Source organism: Rhipicephalus microplus, chromosome 4, assembly GCF_043290135.1.
Source record: "Rhipicephalus microplus isolate Deutch F79 chromosome 4, USDA_Rmic, whole genome shotgun sequence".
Taxonomy (NCBI): domain Eukaryota; kingdom Metazoa; phylum Arthropoda; class Arachnida; order Ixodida; family Ixodidae; genus Rhipicephalus; species Rhipicephalus microplus.
In genome coordinates, this window is record NC_134703.1 from 128,097,745 (window position 1) to 128,114,098 (window position 16,354).

At 50.3% G+C, this 16,354-nt stretch overlaps 1 protein-coding gene across 1 annotated transcript; it reads right to left on the bottom strand.

The window, feature by feature from the left end:
• Nucleotides 1-1,006: 1,006 nt before the first annotated feature.
• LOC119172867 (uncharacterized) lies at nucleotides 1,007-12,688 on the bottom strand. The gene is made up of 3 exons (XM_075893645.1): nucleotides 11,613-12,688; nucleotides 8,694-9,651; nucleotides 1,007-3,473 (listed from the first exon to the last, which is right to left on the bottom strand). Exons 2-3 carry the CDS (start codon nucleotides 9,520-9,522, stop codon nucleotides 3,169-3,171), a joined length of 1,134 nt encoding a protein of 377 aa, XP_075749760.1. The 5' UTR covers nucleotides 9,523-9,651; nucleotides 11,613-12,688; the 3' UTR covers nucleotides 1,007-3,168.
• Nucleotides 12,689-16,354: the final 3,666 nt, after the last annotated feature.

Here is a 16,354-nt window from a genome sequence, read left to right on the forward strand (position 1 = left end):
TACCAAGAAGCATCAAATTCCCCAAATGCGAAATCATCGGTGTGAAACGAACGACAAGGCATATCAACTCGGGTATCCACTTCCGATAGAAACAGTCACGTGAAGCAATAGTTAATCGATCCAAAGACATTCGCATTGTTAAAATGAGGTATAGAAATCGCATGTTGAAAGTTGAAGTGTTGGCCAAGCAGTAACTGGCGCTGTCGTATGAAAACTACTCTCTTAATCAAGCCCCGCGTGCCGGATAGACGGTAAAACGGACATTTTTGTCTGGTTTCCTGCGTGTAGCCAGCCTTTAACCAGGACCCGATCGTGAGTGTACTGGCTTGTATTGTACTCGACCCGGTCATGTGACAACTACTGACTTGTATTGCTATTCGTGTGCTAAGTGTGAAAAACAAAAAAAAAAACTCACAGGAAGCTTGAGCTTTGTCTTCAAGAGTCGAACGCACGAAGTGATTAGACCCTGTTCACAACGGCTCCTCCTCAGAGCAAAGTGAAGGTCACCTCACTTCGCTCCTCCGTGGACACGTCAACCGTGGCACAAGGAAAAAGAACGTCTGCACACGCAACATTGACCGTTTGAAACTAGCCAAAAAGACCTACCCCAAGGACAGTTGTTAAGTGACCACTACGCCACAATTCTTGCTTCTGCAAATTGGCATAGTGCCCACTGTACGCGTCCGTAACGCAGCACGCGCATCGGCTCCACAGCACACTCCGTCGATGCTGTGTTGCGGATGCATGAGGTAACGTGTGCACGTGTGTGTATTCCTTCGTACAATTTCTTCACACAGACCTATTTGCCTTGCTGATGGAATATTCCTGGTTTCCCAACGATATACTGGTAAATATCGCATTTTTTCGTTCATGCGCGTGGCGAACCTAAAAATACGCGCGGAAGCTCGGAGCTTTGCTCCTCGCTTCTTGAATCACCATTGAAAATTTGGTATCGGCTTGAAAGAGAAACAACAGACAAACGGAAGGGCTCATTCACCCTTATACATTGTGGAAATTCTAATTTTTTTTTATATGAAGCCACGCAATTCTGTACACTGGGGAACACGCTGAAGCTATAAATAACATACGTATACATATGCATCTCAAGACTCTATGACGGTGCTGAGACCACACGATAAATCACTGGGTGGGCCGTCTCGCGATGTCACCCTTTCCTTGGCGTCTATAGGAACAAAGGTATATAGCATAAGCGACCTGCACGTTCAAACATGTCTCGTAAGCGCTCTTATCTCTCTGCAGTGCATGGATTAACCTTACCTTGGGTACAAGACGTATACGTTTACACTCTCCGACGCCACACATCGTCGCGACAAGCACAGCACGCACATGGAAACCTACTATGGAACATTCAAAGCGGCTTACGATCACGGTCACCCGTCCGACCGGGGTCAAAGTCGTCACCGGCAGCAAACACCTCTGAACACTGACACAGCCACCGCACACTGATGCAGCACACAACGACGTAGCGCGGGTTCTGCCCGGACGAGGGCGCTGCTTTCGGGGAGTTTCTGTTCTTTATTTTTGTTCCTCTCGCGTTCGCAGACGGGGACCACCATCAGACTGCGCTCTCATGGCCGTCTTCTTCGTTCCATTCTTCGTGCGTTTCGAGCATCCTTCGTCGTCTTTCTTTTTTTTTCTTTTCTCGGCAATTAGGCACGCGTGGAGAGTGGGTAGGTTCGGAGCAGCACTTCCCGCATGGGCCCTGGAAAGACACCCCGTCCTGGGAATCGGCCAGAAGGGGTGACTCCCAGGGGGGCCATCCAGCCCTTTCTCGAGAGGGGGGGACCCCCTTAAATGGGTCACTAAATGGCGAGACGAATGCGGACTTCTTTGTTGCCGCGAGCATCCAAGACGCCGCACAGGAAGGTCCTCCATCGAGCCAACGGTTCCAGCGAGCATCGCTTTCGGCTCGCTCTTCGGTTAATGGTTCCCAAAGACGAGCGCCGAGTCGCAAGACAATGGTCTTCGAGTGTCATAAGACCATCAGCGCGCTCTTGAGCGAGGGACCCCCAATGGAGAAAGAAAAACGGTCTCCGAGGCACCCATCGCGGCAGCGACCACCACCTGACTCGCCCCGGGTCGGCTGCTGCGCTATCTGCGTGCATGCGCGCGCCCGATGGCCGCATGTGCGCTCGCTGGCACGCCTGTCCCTTTGTGGTCGGGGCAGCAGATATGAAAAATCGTCCCGCGACCGAGGGTGCCGTGGCGGCGTTTTACGGCTTTCGTCCCGTCCCATTGAGTTGAGGACAGTCGCATCGTCAGCCGAGCAGTCGTCGGGGGCCTCGAAAGAAGGAAGCGTAGGGGGTGCCGAAAACGTTCAGAAAGAGGCGCCCCTTTAGGACCGTTGTCACACTGCTCGGAGTGATACGCGTCGCGTCGTTCTTTTCCGAGGGCGCGCTTACTCGCGACACCTCTGCCGAAGAAGTTGGGACACAGAGGCAATAAATTAGAGACCCTCGGCTGTCAGCTTGCGGTTTGCTGTTCAAGGTGAGCGCTGCGGATCTTTCGTGACGACATTTTTTTCCTCATTTCTTTTGTCAGGTGCGCTTTCGACCGTTTAACGCTCACGACATCTTGCGGCGCTCATTCGGCGAACATATCTCTGTAGCGCTCGTGACTTTCCGTGCAGCCGTCCGTTTTCCTTGTTTTCCTGGTTTTGGCTGCAAGCTTCTCACCTGTTGGCTTCAAACAGCATGCCGAAGTGTTATCGTGCCAACTATTGTTCGTTCCTACGAGCCGCGTCGCGGAAGTAGGCAAGTTCTCCCACCGTCCGCATTCATTTTTCTACGTTCAGTTTTTATGTGCTCGAGTTTCGGAGTTCCGGTGATTGCTCATACAACATCTCGCCACAGCTATACGATAAGCGTTGCTGCGATCAATTACATATGGTTTGTACTTTGCCCGCCAGCGGTACGCGGTGCATCGACGCACACACAAAAGAAACCTGTGCTCTGATGCTCTCAAACCGTCATTCTCGCTTGTTCCCGCGTTTCGTGAGAAAGGTGCTTGGTGTATTAAGGACGATGGAAATGTACACATGACTTGACACTGACACACAGACACACATTCAGCGCGCGCGCGCGCGTACACTTTGCGAAGCGGGTTGTACACCACGATGTTACGTCGGTCGCGCACATGCCCCTCTCTTCAGCTGTAAACCACACTGTCCAGCATAGTCGCACCGAGCCCCTTGGAGTCCTGAAGCACACTAACTAGTTCGTTTCCAGGCTTTGGAACGAGGAGTCCGCCTTGAAGCTTGTTTTCTTTCTTGGCCTTCATGCGCCGGTTCTGGAACCAGATCTTGATCTGGCGCTCGGTCAGGCCCAGGGCGTGCGCGATCTCTATCCTCCGGCGCCGCGTCAAGTAGCGGTTGAAGTGGAACTCCTTCTCCAGCTCCAGGGTCTGGTATCGGGTGTAAGTCTGCCGCGTCCGCTTGGGTCCTTGCGAGGAATCTGCGTACCGACGTGACACAAACGTGTTATTCCCTTTAGAATTACTGTCAGTTGGGCGTGTTGGTAAATGTTCATGATAAAACAAGCGCAAAAATACACACACTCAGAGAGGACACAGACAAGCGCTTGCTAACAACTGAAAATTTTATTTCGAAGCGAACGCTAATGAATACATCACACGCATGTACGTCATTCCCGACTTCCCCTGTCATCACCGACAACGTCATATAACAAAATATGCACGCGCCCACAACCCGAAACAAACACGTGTCAAGAACTAAGAAAAGAAAATGTAAAAAAAAAACAAAAAACAAAAACAAAAAATGAAAGAAATAAAAAACAGAAAAAACCAAAGAAAAAAAATTCCCTGTCAGCGATGATTCCCGTGACTGCCAGCTGGTCAAACAACCACTTCGCAAGTTATATCAAGCCATGTACGTCTACAACTAGGTGTGTAACGTAACGTTACTAAGCATGTGTGAGATGATGATGATATAGTCAGATTATAATGGTGGCACTTCCTTCACTTATTCGCGGCGGGCTTCACTGTTACACAGGCAGCGAAATTAGCGAACGATTGAGCACAGGGCAGCGGTTTAGGCTTTCTTGGTTAGATTTTACGCGTTGCTAAGGTGTCAAGTACGTTCGGTGAAGGCGCCAGCAGACTATCTTTATTCATTGGGGAAATGCTTCGACATTAAGAAAACCTGACTGTGGCGCCAGAGATTTGAACCTGTTTAATAAACGTACGGGCTCTTACGACATAATTTCAAAATTAAGGTATATATGGCGACAAGGCTTGCCTAAAATTAGGTATCCCTATGCTTTTTCGTATGTATACAGTGTAATTATTTTGCGTAAGAACTTTTGTTATGTCCTCAACGGGATGTGTCCTTTTTTGTATTGAAACAGCATTTAAATATCGACACCATGGCAGAGCAAGTGTACGCTTTCTTTATTGAACTTCCTAGTACTACAGAATATCTATAGCTTGATGTGAGTAAGTGCGTAAGTATATAGGCACCAGTTAAGCTTGCATGCGTCAAGTCAAATCGTAGCTTATTTTTAATGTCTGTTTATTCATTGAAATTTAATGTCGTACAAATAAATAGCTGAAAGCAATATAGGTACTGATTTGCCCAAAAAGACCGACACTACACAAATGGAACTAACACAACACACTGCAGGCTAAACTCCCTGCTCTGCTTCTCTGTCGGTTTCTGTTGCAGAGATAAACACACTTACGAATGTAAGTAAATACACCCTTTGAAGAGTATTGTTTGCAAAGTTTAAAGGTAACACTACCTTATTTATTTTAAGGAACCAGCACTCCCTTAAAATGTAACATAATCCATAGTGGGTAGGTTCTGTTGCAGAGATAAACACAATTACGTATTTAAGTAAATACACCCTAGCTTTGAACAGCATTGTTTGCAAAATTTAAAGGGAACACTACCTTATTGTTTTAACGAACCAGCACCCCCTTGAAATGTAACATAATCCATAGTAGGTAGGTTATCCTAAATGCCACATAGAAGTAGCACTTCATCACATGGGCGTCGGCAGTGGGGTGCAAAAAAGCACACCCCCCCCCACCCCCCCCACAAGCCTTACCAGCACTTGCCCTCACCCAAGCTACACCTGTGCTTTCCCCTTCCCCCCAGCACCGCGATGCATCCCCTCCCCCCAGAAATATCCTGCTGATGACCATGCTCTATCGAACATGTAATGGTGCACATGCTAATGAAGCCTTTCCGTTACTTACTGTGTCTGTGTTCTCTCTTTGCCTAACTTTCCCGGTGTGAAGTTCTTCATCCCCTTCCAGGGTAGCATACCGGTTATTCTAAACTAATATTTGAACATTTACTCTCTCCCCATTTGTTCCTCCTCTACAGATGCGTGAGCGTGTTGTCACTTGCTCTCTCTCGCCCTATATATATATATATATATATATATATATATATATATATATATATATATATATATATATATATATATATATATATATATATATATATAGAGAGAGAGAGAGAGAGAGAGAGAGAGAGAGAGAGAGACGAGAGAAAATATATATATGGATAGAAGTAAGGGAAAGAAGTGTATACCTAAGGGCTCGTTTTTCCGTGTTTTTAACACAATAATAATGAGATATAACAGACAGTAATGCCAAGGAATGTACAGGGGAAGTTATTAACATTAATGGAATGTAAATAAGAAGAAAGAAAAGTGGATGAAAAAATTACCAACTGTATAGAAGTAGATATAGACGTGTATGGGACGCATATACTCGGTACTTTCTTTAAGAGTTCATTTCATGGCAGGCTTTTTTTTTTTTATTCTGCCATGCCGGGGTTAAACTGTGACTAGAAGTTGTGCGACACCGAAAGCCCTGCGAACAGTGACCATATTCGTGATTCCACAAAATTGAGTAGTAGTTGCAAAACATTAACACTAAGACAACCAGGCAAAGGGGTAAGAATGCAAAAGAAGTGCTGAAAAATCGCCATACGTGGTGCGATAAGACGTACAAGAAACACGGGCAAAAAATAATGGGTAGGCAGCTAAGTGTTGGGAGACGTATCGAATGAAGACATGCTTAATGTTAAAGCTGTGAGGTAAAATAAAGCGAACATTCGACTACGAACATTAGCCGTATTTTAACCAACGTTAGCTAACAGCCAGAGTTAGCACGTGATGGCTGCATATAGGAGCAAATACGACAATTGATCTATCTGAGAAATTTGACGTTGCTTTTTGCACAATGTGGGAGCAACAAGGTCATGAAGGCACTGTCTTCTCCGCATGTATAGTTATGGGAACTGTCAAACTTCAGTGTACGGTTATGATACTGCCCGGTGCGAATTCTAAGGCGTCTGTTTCATCTGTTTAGGTGTTTTGATATTGCGATAAGTCGGGGGAAACGGTTCTGCTTCGGCAGCGCGCCCCTCTGGATTCAGGCGTCGACGGTGTTGAGCCCCTCCCCTGCTCGGGCAACTCATTTAGTAGCAAGCACTGCTCCACCAGTCGCGTGGCTCATTCTTCAGAAGGAACTGGCTGAGGCTATTTTGTGTATATAGGTGCACGGTTTACGTTAAGAAGAGAACGCCGTGAGTAGCGTGACTGGCGCGGAATATTTCGTGCACCCCATTTCACATCAGCCGCCGCCGACGGAGAGTAGCACGACTGCATCGATAGATGGGACACCGTGGAAGGCAGGTCATGGGTGCGTTCCGCAACAGATGCACGCGCGACGGTGCGCAGTACGGTGGCGCCGCGGGCGGCAACCATGGCCCGTGGAACCTGCCGTCTCGCTACTGTCGTTCCCTCCTCCTTACGCTGTCATCGCAATCGCTGTCCCCAGAAAAGAGCGCATTAACATATATACGGTTGGCAACTGCGGACAAGCTATCTAAAGAAAACCTATCAACGCATGCAGTGAATGTTAAACGGTAAGTGGTGCAATCAGAACAAAAAACACCCTCACACACGACAACAACAAATGCTTAACCGGCCTTTTTCAAAGCCATTGATGCAGGTGCCGAAATGAGTGAGCGGCGGGTAGCAATGTCGCGTAATAAAGTGAAGAAGGCACCCCGGGTTTACATACATACTCGCGCCGCGGGAGCTCTCCAGAACATCCCCGATAGGTGGCGTGTGGAGTCGATAACTGCCTCGTGGGACACCGGTGCACAGCAATATACGTCTCACAGGTGCGGCTGCATGCATGCTGTGCTGAACGCCTTTTGGCGGTTATACGCGTCATTCAATGTTGGCTTTCGCAGGCCACCAGCTTTTTTTTATCTGATGTGTATACAATGAAATGTCCCAACTCTTGCTTGCCCAAGAAGCGTAACTTTTTAACGCCACGGACAAAATTTTGCGAGGCGCCGAAGTACCGGTCTAGAGGCAGCTTGTGTTCAACAGGCTGTTCTATAGAATGTGGTGCCACCGCCGATGCGCGCAGTAGTCGTGGCTGCGGGCATGCGGACACAGCCCAGCGACAGCTTTCGAACGGCGCCCCGACATCTCGCAAAATTTTGTCCGTGCATGACTACGTTGGTCAGCATCTTCTTCCCTTATAAAGTTTCAGTGCGTCTAAAACTGAAATAAATGGACTTGTATATCTGGGACAGGACAACAGAATTGAGTGCCGTGAAGCTTTGATAGTGGTGTTACCGATTTCGCACATGATTAACACGTCAAAGTGTCATCGCAAACCCTGCAAAACATTCATACGTCTTCTGCATTAATCGCGCAAGTAGATATAAGCTATTGAGCATCTAATCTTCTGAAAAGTTCTTTCATGCCAAGTGAAAATGTTCGAGATATATAGTCAAGAGAAAATTTTGTATTAAGAATCTGTTTTTTTTTTTTTTTTGCCTGAGGTATCTTTTCTTCATTCACCACGTAAAATGAGACGTGGTGTCTTGCATAATATTGCGAAAGCCTTTTTTTTTTTCGAGCTGAAATTGATCATACGTGTAGCTAACGAAATTGGTATTCTGTAAACGATGTCTTCAAGTACGGTTCGTAAATTTCTGCGAAAAATTTCTGCGCTCCAGGTATTTAAATTTTACCTTACATAAAAAAGGAACTCCGAAACGGCCGTTAAAAGACAGCTGTAAATTGTTTGCTCGAGCAGATTCTCAAAACTAACCTGTAATATGCATATTACCAAAAATGTTTTGATCCAACAGCATGATATATATAGTAAAATTAATATATTAACTAATATATTATTTATAACACACAACATAAGACTGGCGTTAAATTCCAATTCGCTGAGTCAGTCGAGTATCTTTCTATCTCCAGGTGGCACTCTGTCCGAAAATGAGAGTATACCTTCGCGCAAATTAAATAAAAAAAAGGAATGTCATTGCTGAAACCAAGAATGAGTTTTACAAACTAATAATAATAATTGTCGACTTTCAGTCATGTAGCAAATGAAATCAAGTAAAACAATGGATCGCGCAGAACACACGTCAGAATGTATCTTTAACGTTCAATTGTCTATCGAGTACTGAAAAAAAATTGATTCTGAATGTCTACCGACCGTTGGCACGTTGGCAACCTATGTCAACATAAAACGAGCTTATAGAGTTAGAATACTTCAGAATATTTGACTGTGACACCAAGTTATATGCAACTATGAGCACAAAAATAACGATGAAAAAAATCAGTGTCAATATGTGAATGCTGACACGTCCGACACTGGCTTACCTGAGTACGACTTCATCCACGGGTAGAAGTTGTCCGTCTTGCTTGGAGACTGCGCGTTCGTGGGAGACCCCTGGCGCTCGTTCCCGGAAACCGGCTCCGCGCTGCCAGCGCTCCCGGCGTAGCTCTCGGGAGTGCCGGGACCGTTGCCGTCGGGCTGCGATCCCGCGCCGTTGCTACCGGGAGTCGCCGCCACTGGACTCGAAGCCGCCGAACTCTGGCCCGGGAACTGCGTCGCCTGCTGCTGAGGCTGTTGTTGCTGCGGCTTGACGATGGCAGCGAAGGGAGAGACGGTGCTGGTCGGCTTGCCGTACTCCTTCGAGGCGACCGCCGCCGACGTCGGGGCCACGTGGGCGTGCGTCTCGGGAGGAGGCCTGGCAGGAACAGCGGCCGAGTAGTACGGAGCCACGTTTGGGGGCTCGTAGCACGCCGCCCCGGGTTGCTGCTGCTGCGGCAGCATGTTGTGATGGTGGTGAGAAGGCGGCAAACCCAGGGATTGGTGGTGAGCGTGCTGCGGATGGCCATGGTGGTGATGGTGGGGATGGGACGGCGACATCGGGTGCTGGTGGGCATCGTATCCGAGTCCCTTGGGAGCTGCATCGAAGCGGCCCGAGTACGGGTAGCGGCCGCCGGAGCCGAAGGTCGCCGATGCCGCTGCGGCGGCGGCAGCTGCGGCCGCAGCCGCCGCGTACTGGTGGTGGTGGGCTCCGGGTGTGTCGACGTAACCTGCCGGCGCGGCCGAGTACTTGGACGGGGCGTAGAGGTGCGGGTCCTGGGCGCCGGTGGGCCAGCCTGTCGCGCCCGGGCTCAGGTTGCCGAAGTACGAGGTCATGACGAACCGCTGCCGATCGGAGGAGTCGAGGCCGTCAGCATTGCGCGGCCCGTCACGGCGCGCCTTCTCGACTTGCCACGGGGCACCGCCGTCCCGGAGAGGAGGGCGCGGACCCACGCGGACCGGACACTGGGGAAACAATGGTGGGGGAGCAGGCTCTAAGGTACCCGTCGGCCCGGCAGTGGCAAATTAGCGCGCCGCCGCTGTAATCACAGGTAGCCCGTCACGTGACCGGGCCTCGGACGGCCAATGGGCGCCCTGTCCGAAGGAGTCGCTCGTGCGTCAAGCCTGCCAGCCGCATAACCTGGCAGCTGAAATGCTTATGATGAGATATGGATTAGACGTCGGAAGAGAGACCCCCTCACGTGTCCATTACGATGGGTGGGGGGAGCCTGTGGGCTTCCTTCTCTTGCCTTTGCTTTCCTCCTCGGCTGCCGTGCGGCCGGCTCACGTTTCGGGGCCCAGGAGAGAAGAATACAGACACCTTGGGCGCGCGGGCAGCCACCGACCAATCAGCGCGCGCGACGCTGACCAGCGGGCAGGCCGTCGCGCGGCGCTCATGCCAACCGGACCGAGGGCCACTGATTTGTGGCTCGCGATCACGTCAGCTAGACGGCCTGCTGATGGCCATTCTGACGAGAGCTTGCCTGCCCAGGCGAGACGGACAACTCCATTTTCTCCTCTCAGTGTTTATGTGCTCCGCTGCCAAAGTTACGGAACTGGCTCGAAATACTGGTTTCGCAATTGCCACTGTTTTTCTTCGTATTTAAGAAAAAAACAAACAATTCCGCACAGCAAAGCGTTCGTACTGTAGCACTTTGAAACATGGCGGTCTCGACATAGCTGGAAACGTCGCCTTCCATGTACTAGATTTCGAAGACTTCACAACGGCATAGCGTTTCCCTGTCAATAACCATAATGGGAAACGAGCAAAACCTGGCGTGCCTCGCTTGGTAGCACGTGCTAAAATAACGCTTGTAAGAGCGCTGTCTGATTAGCACCGATCCTAGTGCTTAGATTTTACGAAATATTACTCCTTCGGTGATCTCTTTTCGTTGTTTTGTTCGTCTGCGAGGTCATGGTACTAAATTTCATATCCTACATGATAAAAGTAGCCCTACGTTTCAAGTTGAAAAGCACGCTGAAACGCGTGATCTAGCATGAGACACTGCAAAGGGAGTGGTGCTCTAACGACTCTATACACGAAAAAAAGAAGACAAAGTCGGTGACTGAGTCGGGAGAGCGGCTTTCCCAATGCTATATAGGCGACGTGTTGCGGAGAGAGCGGACGGGAATCGCCTCTCCCGTCTAACGTATTGGGTTACGTCTGTTATGCGCTCAATACATCACGGCCGGAAACACCTTCCGCGCTGGTGTCCGGTTACTCGCGTAATCGTTTACCACTCGCGCGAAAATTGCTTCGTTGCACCTTTTGCAGACGGGCTTCAGGTATATGGGGGCACGTGCCTGTTATGCAGGCGAAGCTGCGGACTGCTCTTTTATGAAGGCCGCTCTCGCTTTCTGTATTTGTTCAGCTGTTAATCGGCTATGTTGCTGATAATGAGAAAGGCAGCGTGTGCATCCCGCTGCCTCTTTGAACAACTTTGCACGAGTGCTATATATTCCTTGCCAATTTCAGTTAACACCAGCAAAGTTTTCACTTTGCGAGGCTGCATTGAGCCTGTATATAATTTATTCATTTATTTAGAAGTAAATCCTTTCTTTTGGAATTCCTCTTTTCTCACGAATAAACAAACAAAGAAGCAAACAAAAAGAAGCAGATATCAAAACTCAAAGAACTGATTTTTTTCCTCGTTTTAAATTATACGAACAATACAAATGAAACTAATTGGTCATTATAAATGCGAAACGTGCGGCCTACGACCCATACTTGATTCGTCACCTTTAAAAACGTTCTGACAGTCCTGACTAACCCTGGCTTAAGAACATGTGTGCTCTGCAGTATTAGCTTCGTCTACACGATTATCCGGTATAGTATATATATGCTTCGCTGGGTCAGCCTATATAAAAAACTTCTTCTACGGTGAAGAGCAGCGCGGTTCAAAGAAAAAAGTCATCTGCATACTCACGAGTCCTCAGCGTCGACGGCAGAATGGCATCCGTTTCGACGCAGTCTCCCTTCTGCGTCCCGGCGAGCCCGAGCTATAATACCTGGCCAACGCAGCCCGTCGCCGGAGCCAAAGTGGCGCGTGATGCGAGCCAACTCTTCCGAGGAGGCCCTTTGCCACTCCCGACACGGCAGCCACCGGGGGATTCACAAGGGCCACGAGGACCCGGGCTCTAAATTTAGCGCCGAACGACGACAGATGTGTGGGTCGCTCCCTGCTCGCATTTTCTTCATTTCCAAAGCGTTTGTGTGGCCGTTTGACTACCGCCGCTCACTCGCGACCGAACCCGGTGTCCGCCTCCTCCTTTCCCTCGTCAAACCTGAAAAGCTAACACCGAGGCATCAACGAGGCGCACGCGAACGGTTTCTGCCCGTGAGAGGGAGCTCCGCACGCACAGTCACTCACGCACGCACTCACGCGCCGTTCACATACAGCCAAACACCGCTCGAAGGAGCGACCCCGGAGTTCAGCCAATGACCGAGGACCGCTGCTGCAACCCGCGCACAATCGGTCAGCGGAAGAGGTGACCGGTCACTGGCGTTTTTTCTTTCCGTTTTTCTCGCCTCCCTCGACACACCGAGCAGGAGCTGCCTCGGCGTACACGCACGCACAATAATCACACTCCCTGGGCACACACCTAGCGCGGCAGGGGGTTCTCCGACGTGGCTGCTGCGATTGTTGCCCGCGCCGCGGCTTCCGGCCGGTGCGCCCTCCGCGAAAATCTCCAGGGGGTCCACCGCCGATCGGGCCGTCCCGTCCGGGGCGCTGCGTCTGTCACTCCGTCATAGGTGTCCAGCCGTGCGACGACGGCGTAGCCTGGCGCGACTCCTGCGCCGTCGTTGGCGAGGTGCCGGGGGGAGCGCGATGAAGAAGAGGAACGAAGGCGATAATCCAAAGGGGCACGACGGACAATTCGAAGTCGACACGGCCGACTCCGAGTGCCGGTCCCTCCTGCGGTCAGGCCGACGTCGGCGCGAGTGTCTGGCTGACGGACGACCCTGGCGGAGCGTTCCCGCGTTTACGTAAGTCACCCGAGAGTGACCTGGGGCTGGCGGCGGCGTCGGCAACCGAGTGCGATGTATGTTTTCGTTTTGCGGCCCTCGGCGGGTGTATAATATCGCCGACTAGGTGCGGGGGACGGCCCAGGTGAGGGAGGGGGAAGGGACGGCCGGGGAGGGCGATGCCGACCCCCTTGCGGCGCTGGTCCGCCTCGCACGTTCATTTCGATGCGCCGTGCCTTTCTTTCCTACCCCCCCCCCCCCCTCTCGCGGACATCAAGAGCCCGCGCCGTGGAACAGGAAAGCAGCCTCACGAAGGTCCCCGAGCGGACGCTCATTGGCCGGCGGCCTCTGCATTCGCCGCTCTTGTTTTCCTTGCCCGTCGGCTTCCCAGGCTGCTACACCGTCCCACCTGTGTCTGCATGCATGCCCGGATCGTCGTCTGCCAGCCGCCGCCGTGAACGTGCGTGCGTGCGCGCATGAAGCCGCCGCCGTATACAACGTGGTGGCCCCTTCGCGAGCGCCATGCACGCCACGCCGACGCGCAAATATCTCGAAACGGGACGGCGCCACTGAAGCGCCCGGGATTTCCCCGTTCGAACGAATTCTATAGTTGCCCCCCTTTGTAGGCTCCAGGAGGGTGCTTTTTCGAGTTCAAAAGAAGCAATCGCGAACAGGAAGCACTCCGGGTTTGGCATGTCAGTGATAAATTTTGACTAAAATGTTTGGGGTAAATTTGTAGTTTTGCCACTGCGGCTGCACAAGAAGCGAGTGAACATCATTCAGCAATAGGGTTCATTCGATTGAGAAAAATCCAAACTATACGATTATTTACATCCTTGGCTGCAATTTAAATGAAAGAAACCAATAAAAGAACAATTTATAAGAAAGTCTACATTCTGGACGGCTGCTTTGTCCTAGACGCTGCCTAAGAAGCATGGAACGTGAATGGTGAATCAGGGCATAACACAAAAATTATCTACATCACCGTACATTGCGTCTATAGGGTTGCTGCACATACCTCGAAGTCATCCACACATTTATAGAAAACTGGATGGTGTTTCCTTCATTCACTTTGGGATTTGCTTCCACAATGTTATGATTCATAAACATCAATCTCGCTTTTTTTTAAAATCATTGTCATTGAAAGAAGGGGGCAAATGTATTCGGGCACCAAGTCGTACCAACCCGGTATATAATGTTCTTGCGGAAGATGATATTTGTAATGACTGTTGTCTCCTTTTATTTTCCTTTGCGAATTTCCTATCACTCACTGTACAATGACAGCGCTATCAGACAAAGGTTACAATTCTCGCCCCTGCTCGTAAATATGTTGCAACATCATTGAGCCATTCATATCCAATCACTGAAATATTTCCTTCCATCGACATCACTCCGACGCTCGGCCCAGTAGGCGAAAGCACACCGCGGAGGTTATCTCAATGCGCACAAAGTAAAATAGTTAACTGCTCCAAAGACGTCCTCGTGTACGCTTGGCGCTAGCCAAGTCGTAACTTACTTCCGTCCCCGTCGGAGGGAACCAAGTGGCACGCGTCTCCTGTCCACGGTACTCAACAACCTCGGTAAAGCAGCTTCCTTCTGTGGGCGAGCCCACGACATTTATGGCCGTGCTAACATATGTGGCCTGGTGGCTTCGCGGTTAACAAGTGTGTCAGCCGAGTTTTATGCGCCCCGAGATAAAGGGAGCGACAAAAGTGCACTCGGCTTCTGAGAGGCCGACAAAGGCTAGAGGCCAATTGGCTTTCTAACACCTCCTCTCCCCTTCCCCCTTTTCCATTTCTTTTTTTTTTTTTCTTTCTTAGAGGTAAGCAACTTCAGTGCAAGACGACGACAAACGGGCTGATTTCTTGCCTCAAGTGCAGCGATGGCTATAGCACCTCCCCGTAGCACTTGCGAGAAAAGGAGAGAACTTGGTGTACATTGCGGGGGCCCGCCGCGCGGTTCCGTAATATATGGCTGCGCGGCGCAAGGTCTCTTAAGCTCACTTTACTTCGCAACATTCGAGCCGTTTAGGAGGGGGAGAGAGTGGCGCGAACACTTGGAGTCTCGCCGCGTGGGCTTCTGCGCGGGACCCTGCGCAGAAGCCTCTACCCAGACCGTAGCCAAGGGCGGGAGTCGTGGAGCTGAAAGACATAAAGAGAGAGAAGCAAAGAAACAGCAATTGGTTACTATAGCGCGAGGAAGCAAATGGCCGAAAACGCCGGAGGCGATAAGCTTTGTGCGTGTGTCCCGCCTTGGACTCCCGGAGCGCGCGACGCAATGCTTTAGCGAAGCTTGCCTCCGAGAGGGTCGTCTGAAAGAGGGGAGGGCTGGTTGCGCTCTTAACGCACAGCGCGATAGCTCGTAAAACGGCTACAAATCGGTACTCGCAGTATATGGTCGCATGTGTGTTGGTGGGTAAATAAATTTCGGGCGCGCCCCTCCCCGCCACCGCGCGCGGCAGCGAGAGCCCTCGGACCGCAATTTATGGGCCGCAGTAAAATTCGACTCCCCGTCGGCACTTGTGGACAGGTGGGTGCGAGAAGTATAAAGTAAAGTAGAGAACGTCGCTTCGTTATCGCCGAGTCCCGTTCCTTGTAAGCACTTACACCTCTCAGCCCCTTCGTCCCCCCCCCCCCCCCTTTTCTATATTTTTTGTGACGCCTTCTTTTCTTGGCGTAATGCTTACACATGGGCGTGTATATTACAGGAGGGGTCGGCTACTGGGCATTTTACACACACCCCTCTCCTTACTGAGCACGCGTTTGGGGCTAATAAACGTCTGTCGTGGGAAAGTGCCTGTATACGCCTGCGTAGTCCACCTCACGGGAATATTGGAGCGACGAATCGGCTTTGCCGTTGCTTCTTTAAAAAAACGACCATCGCCTGCGCCTTCCGTTTCTTCAGTGCGCATTTAACGCTGTTGTGGGTACGTGCTCATCGGCTCTTGTCAGCTTACATTTACTGCACCCTTTTGATAATTTAGTCAAGTTCCCCGTTTTGTGGTTGTTATTTGTTTTCCCTTACTATTCTTAGGTCTCTTCGAAAGATGTACTTTTGGTTTGTGGTATCTTGTCAGTTTGTGGCTCGCTACCTCATATTGGAATCAGCCAAGACTGACGCTTTTTTTTTTTGTAAGCGTTATCATTTCTATGAGTTTTTCTTTTTCTTTTTTCACTGACCTATCGTTTGTATGGGTTGGTGAGACTGTTATACAGCGATTCAGGCTATGCCAGACAATCAAGGGTGAACTCAAAAGCGGTCTGATTGTCGTCAGAATGCCTTCGCTTTGTTATCATATCTAGCAGACGTCATCATTGCCGATGAGTGGAAGACATGCTTTACGACCGAGAGCTCGCAGTGTGTTCGTGGGACCGCTGACTGCCGTGACTCCCGTGCGGGTTATTCCGACGTGCTCAATTACGGACTGCGATTTCAGTCGCGCATATATATAGCTCTAACTATTCGAATGGTCGTTCGGAATGTTTCAAATGGCGCGGAAGCAAATATCGTCGACGCTTCTCTGATTACCATAGGTCATCGGCAGCAGCCACTGTGTCCCGCGCCAATCGTCACGTATGTGTGCTGTCACGTGGGACCTGTCCTCGCCACTTCCCCTCCGGGTGTTCTCACTTTCATTTTGTACGGCCTACCGAAAAATCACAAGCAAGAAAAGCACGTCCATCCACGTACTCGCTATAGTAC

What these genes read in the sequence shown, in the direction of transcription:
- LOC119172867 (XM_075893645.1), bottom strand. Translation starts at nt 9,522, where the DNA reads ATGACCTCGTACTTCGGCAACCTGAGCCCGGGCGCGACAGGCTGGCCC. An exon ending in GTGGATGAAGTCGTACTCAG is followed by an intron (nt 3,474 to 8,693) that starts GTAAGCCAGTGT and finishes GTCGGTACGCAG; the next exon opens with ATTCCTCGCAAGGACCCAAG.